Genomic DNA, 8463 nt, shown 5'->3' on the forward strand with positions numbered 1-8463 from the left:
AAGGTAAATCCGGCAACCTCGTTCTTTTTTATAAGGATGATAGTTCATTACAAAGAACACAACAACATACCGACCCCCATAAACAAACACATATATAAACATTTCGTTGATTGAGTAGCCAAGATTAGTAATAGCATCTGCAAGGAAATTGGCTTCTCTTAAAAAATGACGGCATGAAATTGGTTATCTGGTGACCAAGAAATGTACGGCTAACCACAACTGAAATTGATATCAATGGAGATAAATTGATTTGGTTTTGATGTTTAGCCATTATGCTTGCATGTTAAATAGCCCAACGGAACACGATTGATCAACAAAAAGACATAGTAAAACGGGTAACGTTGATCAAGGGTAGACATACGAAGCCCATTCAACCGAACTAAACTGAACATGAACATGATACATTTCTACTAAAATCAACCGTTAACAAACTCAGGAAACATCCAGTATGCACAGAATTTGGGATACAACAATGGGGGCTCTCCCTTCCTCCCTTTCCCTCTTGCTGGAGGTGATGCCGATTGCGAGTAGTTCGGTCCATTTCTAGTAACGTTTAACATATTTCACATTTTGCAATGAGAGCAATCAATGGTGGGGCGGCCATGATGATACACGCAGAAAAGGACTGAACTTCCTAAAAGATGATACAAACATTTCTTATCGTTACCTCGAGAAAGCTTTGCTCCGTATTTGTTTGTCCATAGGCCTTCAGAAGAAGAGTTAAAAATCACCGTCTCAGTTCTCTGCAGGCGATGCATCAGATCTACAGATATCCCTGCGACAGAGCGGGCACACCCTGCATACAACATACCAGTTAAACTAATTCGGTAGAAGTAGCATCAAAATATGAATACAAACTGAAAACGTCAGCAACTAGAGGCACTGATATTTCCGGCACAAAAAGTCAGCTTATCAGTAAAATCAGTTAAGCTTATTAGTTCGTACTTATATTAGTTAGAGCGGTGGCACAAGGAAACAAATGGCTCTTATAATATCAATGGTTTTCGATAAGATCCATTTCAGAAATAAATCCCGAGGCATCTTTGAAAGTATTACATTTAAAATTCCTTTCTATATTGTTAGGCCAAAAAAGGAAAACTGGCTGCTGCAACAAGTATGAGAATCAATTACCAAGAACTGGGAGAACTCTAAAACTTATCATGGAAACAAAATAATGGAGCTAATCAGTGTTTCATTAGTTGCGATAAAAAAACCAGACAATCAGTGGCAGTGAGATACATAGGACTTGTGTTTCCAGAAAAAAGATTTGAGCAATGAGTTCAAGTGGAGCTAAGAGAGGGAAATGAAAAAGTAAATCAAAATCAGAAGTTATCTCCAACTATAAAACATATGAAAAAGAGACCCATTGATAGCAGAAAGAAAAGAAAGCGATGTTAATTAGAAAACTGCCACATCAAAGTCGACCAAGGAGTTTCTCAAAAGTGGAAGCTCCTCAACAACTTAATAAGTTAAAAACCCATTTGTCTGTGAAAAGCCCGAAGAGTTCATTATGAAGAATACACTCCCCTAGAAGAGCTAAGGGCTCGTTTTAACCATTTGGTCTTTAATTTGTAGTTTTCATTCTTCTTTTGCTGTAGATAGGGGGTAAGTATGGAGGAAAAAAGATGAATGAAGAAGGGTGCACGAAGGATGGTGGAAGGAATGTACATGGAATGACAGTATGACACACAATTGAATTAAGGGAGCCAACAAATGCCAGTAGGGAAGGATACGGGGGAATAGATCAGTAATTAATGAAAGATAAAATCGGAGAGTTACTGGTCAGTTAAATATATCAAAGCAAACAAATTTTGGCCATCCAGCAAACAATGGAAAGGAATTTTTTTTTTTTTACAAGTTTTGGACGTAGGACCTAAACATTTTACCCACTCTCCCAATGCCACCAGATCTAAAGGTCTGGGGTATAATATGCCTTCTCATCATCTGTCTGGTTAACTTCAACATATTACCATGAATAACCACCATTTTCAAATTCAAGCTTACCCTACCAATACCATCATGTATCAGACCACCAAGTACCAACTACCATGCGAGCACTACTACTAAACACGCAAAAGCCATACGGACAATTTATCTTTTCCAACCCAACTAGTATAATAAATTTAGCAAAACCACTTTCAACAGTATCATGGCCAGAACATATAAGGTATATTGCAATAGCACTCATCGTAACATGTTATTCAGGTCAATAAAGTATGTATCTGTTTAAAATGGTCATACTACAAGATTCAAAATCAGAAAATTTATTCGAACCTGTGAATCTCCTTGAGCCACTTGTCAATACAAGTTTTATGAAACTCATGATGGCAAGGCAGTATTCTCATTCTGTCTCCTTCTTCATACTCCACAAGGCATATGTAGCATCTGTTGCATTACAGGATACGCAAAGCAAAAGTTATTAAACTCTTTCTATATTAAAGAGATGCAACTTGCATTCCTTTTCTTAACCTAAAAAATGCCATTTTGGAAAAAAGAATCAAACATAGATATCGAATCCATGTTATAATTAGGCCATAAAAAATTGTCTTTCTAAAGACACTTCCTTTTGCTAACCAAGAGAGATGATGTACCTCCAACAACACACATATCAGATTATAAATTTAATACCAACGCGCACATTTATATAACATCCACATGTTTACACACAATGCTAACTAATTTTCGGTACCATTTCTAAAAGCTAATGTTAAGTCGAGTAGAGATGAACAAGGAAAGATAAAGATATGTTCATAACCCAAAATGTATAAACCATTGCATTAGGAACGTCCTCTCAATCCACTAATTGACAGTCATCTGGATGCTCCATACGGATTGCAAATTTATTTGTACTATTTTTACGTTGCTTGAAAAGCTTATCCATTATTGCAATTTATTTCTTGTAGAAAAATGAGAATAATCTAAAACAAGGATGTAGAACTCGACTCAGGAGGTTCAAATATTAACTGCAAGCCAATATGCTTCTTGAAATTTTGAATGCTTTTCAAATATGGACAGATACTGAGATTCCACATATGGTTAGGCACTCAGGAGCCGCTCAGCACGCAATAATGCTGTATTTATAGCTGTTTTCATGCTTGTAGTGATTTAGAATGCTTTTCAAATATGGATAGAAACTACTGGGATTCTACATATGGTTCGGCACATAGGAGCCGCTCAGCACTGAACAATGCTGTGAAATTAGCTGTTTTCATGCTTTTGTTCCAACTCCATAAATCAAAAACTAAGATAATAACCTTAGGTATTTTTGTTTGAACTGGACTCTATGAAGAATGAAACTTGCACAGTTGTGCTAGACAACCCAAAACTTTATAATGCACCTACAAGCAATACCTAATTTCCTAAACTGTTTGCGTCAAACACTAAACCTAAAATACTGTGGCTTTGTCTATGTTTGAGTCAACATGAAGTGATGACTATGATAAGAAAGGACGCATGTACCCAAAATGACCAGAAGTTGGACGTTATTTTTTAATTTATATATACAAACACAAGCTTAACTCTCTTATTAACTAGCACTACGAAAATCTATGTTAAATTCTCAAATAGTTTGTTCAGTGATTAAAGCAACTAATGGAACAGATCTACTTAGCTAAACATTCACTTGCATCTCAAAAAGCGCAAGCAGATAAATTCTTGTACTCTGGCAACATACTGAATCAGGTCAGCAACTCCTTCAAAGATATACAGTGAACTGAATGCTGAATATTAGATAGACTTGGATACTTACTGTGCAGCCTCCTCATACTGATTTTTTTGCAACTTCGAAAACAATTTGACAGGCAAAGATTCCACAACTTCATTCGGAGCAGGAACAGATCCAATTGAAGATACAGAAGGTCGGGAAGATAAAACCACGGATTGCTGGTGAATTTCATCCAGAACCTAATTAAATTATGTCCAAACTCTTCAATTTATATAATTAATAAGGAAACTGAACGACAAAAAGGTAATCACATATTAACATTACCTCAAACAAAGCCTCAGCTAACATAACTATTCTTGATATGCTAGCCCTAGCACTGTTGTCATCATTTGGACGGGCATCTCGATTACTCATACGACATGTACAACGACCTGTTCTCTGTTGACCAGATAAGATACAAGACCTCTCATGTCCAGATATGTTTTCGAAGCGGCTCCCCAACCGCTGAAGTGCACGAACCTACAAAAAATAAACATGTGCATCAGCAAACCAAAAAGTTTCACAAGGTAATTAAGTAAATTATAAATTTATATTAAGAAATATATGAGAGAGGAAAATGTATCAAGAACAGATTGTAAGTTTCAATGCTCCCTTTAACAAAGTTCCGCACAAGTTATACCTATAAACTAACCACCAGGAACAATGGGCATAGTAATGTCCATAAAGGGCAGCCAACTGGTTGGTGCATTGGATTAGCAATAAAGGTAAGGTTGCAATTATTTTTTTTTTTTTTTTTTGAGAAGAAACAAAACATTTTATAGAAGAAATGAGAAATACACTGGAGTGGATAAGAAATCCACCATTAACAAGAAACAAGAAAAAACTCTCACTAGGATTTGGCTACAGCAACAATAGCTAGACCTAACTCACTTTACTGCTGCTAACAAATCCCACAGTAATTGAGAAATAGAGTAATTATTAAAGACATTTGAGACTGAAGCCCAAAGGGCTGCCCAATATTTTACTCTTCCCCAAAGTACTTCTACCCCCACACCTGTATAATCCTCAAAAATTCTTTTGTTACGCTCCAGCCAAATGTTCCAAAAAACTGCCGAGACCAGACAACCCCACAAAGCTTTAGCTTTCCTCCCACTTCCTAGGGCCTGAAACTTGGTGCTTAGAAGCTCGAAACAACCCTTTGGAATGACCCAACTAGCTCTAACCTCCTGAAACAGTTTCCACCACAGCTGAATCGTGTAAGAACAATGGAGAAAAATGTGGTTTACACTCTCCTCCTTTGCTTTGCACAAACTGCACCATTGTGGGGATAAGCAAATAAAAGGGCTTCTCCTTTGAATTTGGTCACAAGTGTTGAGCTTCCCTTTGGCCGCCAGTCACAAGGTAAGGTTGCAATTATTAAACATCTGTTTAGAAGATTATGAGCCTAAATGCTATTTATTATTCTATTCAATCTCACTCAAAGCACCAAAAATTACTGTGTGAAAAAGAAACAAACCTGAGATCGTATTCTTCTCCTCCGCTCTAGGAAATTTGATCTGTGTTCAAGTAGATCATGATACCTAGCTTCTCTTGGTCTTGATGTTTCCACTCCATAGTCTTGAATGCCAAACAATGAACTAGACATATTAGATGGAGAATAACCAGACCCATTTTCGGAGTTTACAACATTACCTTCAGGTTCCAAACTCTGTGTACCATCTCTCTGATTTGTATCTCTCACTTCTTGTTGCAAAGAAGAAAACGTTAAATCAGATAATGATGATCGACGTAGTACCCTGTCACGAAGTCTTCCAACACTTAAGGTTCTGCTGAAACGAACATTCCGTTCAACAGGTTCCCGAGCTCCTGAACGCCTATCAGAAGGTCTTGTTCTGTTGCTCCCTATTTCATTATGAATTCTAGTAGAACACGAGTTTACACCAACCCCCATTATTGCACCGTTAGTATTTCTACCAACAGCACGTCTAGAAGAATTTGTTTGGTTATCTTGCAAGTGGTCAGAAAAAACAGATCCCGGAGTATTTAATTGTACATTGCCAGAAGTGTGGTTATAAATATGTGTTGGGATCCTATTAACATGTGATTCTGGAAGAAAGCCATTGGCTTGTTGGCTTTCATCTGTATCTATCAAACTGCTAGCAGGCCTTGCATGTAGATGAAGCTCATCCTCATTGTTCAGTATTGTGAGACTTGTCGAAGATAGAGGATAAGACCTGGATGACCCTACACTTGTTGCCCGGCTCAACCTGAAGCTTACATTACCTGGAATGAAGCTAAAGCGAGAAAGGAAACGACTTGAAGGGTTCAAAGTTGGAGTAGCAGAAGGTTGGGCAGAGCTGCTAGCAGTTATGGAAGCAGTTTCAGTGATACTAGCCTGAGCCCATTCATTCAGCTCAACATTTGGAGTTATACAAGGCATTTCATCAGGTTGTTCAACTTTGACCTTTCTGAAACATTCAATGTTTGCATGATCTGGCTCTGTGTCATTCAGGCTTGCACATGGAGCATTATTCCTGATTCCTTTGTTCTGATGATCACAAACCTAAAGCATGAGTCCACTTTAGTTCCCTTAATAATTATTGGCCAATTAACACCAGCCACATAAATAAATAAAAATTTCAAATGACAGCGTACCAGAAACATTTTCCAAATACCTATGTTTGGTAGCAGGGAAAAAATAGAAGTCTTGTATCAGGAAAACAGAAGCAACCATGAATAAAGAAAATCCCATGCGAAAAACCTGCTAATTTTTTTACAGTTAAAGGTTTACAAGTAAATGTGATCCCTGGTTTATAAAATACCCTAAATGTACGGCAGGCATGCTCCTCTTGGAAATACATCTTTGGTGAGAAAATTTTCCATAGTACAAATGGATATTAGGATTCAATATATAGTTGGGTTTCATTCCAGAGTTTCTTCACTTGCTAACAAGATAGAAAAGCTAAAAGATTTGATGTCCGTGAACTTTATTTAAGGGTTAGGAGGTGTAACGTTTAATAGATTTGCAATGATCACATACGAAGGTTGCTAACTTACTACAAATCTATTCTTTAAGATTTGGGTTAGCTTTCAAAGCCATTATTTTTTCCTGACAGTTCTTACATAGGTTGTTGACAGGGATGGTGGTGGGAAAGAAGGACGACCAAGGTTGGACTAACAAGGACTGCTAGGTTCTATACAGATTCTCATCACGAGGAGAGATCCTCTCATGCAAACAATATTTAGTCCTACTGGTGTCACGTCCAAAGTGTTCAAAAAGTGCACTACCGTAGACAACTGACACGTGGTAAACTAGTTACATGAGAGAATCTCTCCATCACGAGGCCTAAATACAGCCGAGAGTAGATGTGTTCTCTTACTACAAGATTGGAAGTGTTGCTAAAAGTAGCCACCTTTAACAATGCAGCCTTGGACAAGATTGCTACATTATTGATTTGGGAGGGAACTTTCTACATGGGAAAAAATTAATTCAACTTCACAGGAGCTGAGGCAATATAACCAAAGCTTAATTAACAAAATCCTGCTTTTATTCCCGTATTTTCGCTATATAACGAAACCAAACCAAAAATAGTTTCACACTACCAAGTTGAACACATTTATTGGAACGAAACGCAACCCTCCGATCTTCTTTCCATCATTTTAACACTCTTGTACATACCTTGACACCTATATACTTACTGTCCAGAACCACAATTATAACTTGTAAAGCATTTATTTAATTAACATGTATATGATTTTAAAAAATAGTTTAAGAAATAATTAACCTATTATCTTGAAAAACAGTTGAAAATTATTATTAATTTCTTTCTGTTGCTAATAAATTGAAGTAAGATTAAAGATTGTGGCCCAAACGCCAATGAAAATTCAGACATTGATGCTCAAACTCAAAGAAAATTGAATAAAAATTCAGAATGCAGGGGTAAAACAGGAATTAAATTTAAAAAGAAGAAGAAAGAGGGACCTGGTGTTCATTGTCGCAGTCGTGAGATCGAGATTTGGTTCTAAGTCGCAGACAAGATGACGACTTGAATAGTCGGCGGCATTTGGATTTGGATCGACGCCTCCGGTTCCGGCCATTTCCACCAAACGACGACGTCGAAGAAGGCAATGCCGACGACGTCGTCGCTTTGCTGCCGCCCGATCCCATCTTCTTCCCTCCGTCTGCCCAGGCAGGCTCCACTACTGCAATGCCCTTGGGACTTGGCCCTCCAAATGTGATTCAAATGACATCACTACCCACGCATTTGAGATCTGGATGCATGGAGCGGGAGAAGATTGGGTTTTTATCACTTTTTCATTTTTTCTTATCGATATAAAAAAGTGATAAATTTAGAGAGAGAGAGAGAGAGGAGAGAGAAGAAGTTCTACTTACTTGCAGAGGGAGGAGAGAGAGAGATGGCAGAATGTGGAACTTTTGGTATGATGTTTTAGTGTGAGTCACTGACAGACGACTGACTCGTGTTTTTCAGAGGACGACATCGACATGAGACGATGAGAGCAGAGAGAAGAGACAGTGGCGTTCCCTCTGCCTCTTTTTGTGGGATTCAAAAGACAAAATTGGTTTTTGCCGTCTCATTTAGTGTTACAGTTTAATAATATTTCATTTTTAGGATAAATTAGATTTACATTCTTTTTTTTACTATTTCATTGATTAAAATCCTATTCATTTTCAATTTTTTATCAAGATCCTTGGATATTAAATAAAAAAACATAATTTGTGGGATTAAAAATATTAAAATATAAATATATTATTGTCTATTATGTGTGTGTATACATGG

General features: G+C 37.3%; 1 protein-coding gene across 5 annotated transcripts; it reads right to left on the reverse strand.

The window, feature by feature from the left end:
- Window positions 1-380: 380 nt before the first annotated feature.
- LOC114822041 (uncharacterized) lies at window positions 381-8224 on the reverse strand. 5 transcript variants are annotated; one of them, XM_029095958.2, is made up of 8 exons: window positions 8058-8211; window positions 7647-7936; window positions 5357-6227; window positions 5181-5281; window positions 3989-4183; window positions 3749-3903; window positions 2275-2385; window positions 381-796 (listed from the first exon to the last, which is right to left on the reverse strand). In XM_029095958.2, exons 2-8 carry the CDS (start codon window positions 7830-7832, stop codon window positions 736-738), a joined length of 1680 nt encoding a protein of 559 aa, XP_028951791.1. In that variant the 5' UTR covers window positions 7833-7936; window positions 8058-8211; the 3' UTR covers window positions 381-735. The 5 variants fall into 5 exon arrangements, with proteins under 5 accessions (XP_028951791.1, XP_028951790.1, XP_028951787.1 ...); XM_029095957.2 differs by having other exon boundaries at window positions 3749-3882; window positions 5181-6227; window positions 8058-8224; XM_029095954.2 differs by having other exon boundaries at window positions 5181-6227; window positions 8058-8222.
- Window positions 8225-8463: the final 239 nt, after the last annotated feature.

This window comes from Malus domestica, chromosome 16 (assembly GCF_042453785.1).
Source record: "Malus domestica chromosome 16, GDT2T_hap1".
In the NCBI taxonomy this organism is placed as follows: domain Eukaryota; kingdom Viridiplantae; phylum Streptophyta; class Magnoliopsida; order Rosales; family Rosaceae; genus Malus; species Malus domestica.

Excerpts from the sequence above, each read along its gene's own strand:
- LOC114822041 (XM_029095954.2), bottom strand. The coding sequence starts at position 7,832 with ATGGGATCGGGCGGCAGCAAAGCGACGACGTCGTCGGCATTGCCTTCT. Across the intron at positions 2,386-3,748 it reads CAGTATGAGGAGGCTGCACA|ATGCTACATATGCCTTGTGG; the intron begins GTAAGTATCCAA and ends GTAATGCAACAG. Across the intron at positions 797-2,274 it reads TGGCTCAAGGAGATTCACAG|GGTGTGCCCGCTCTGTCGCA; the intron begins GTTCGAATAAAT and ends TGTTGTATGCAG.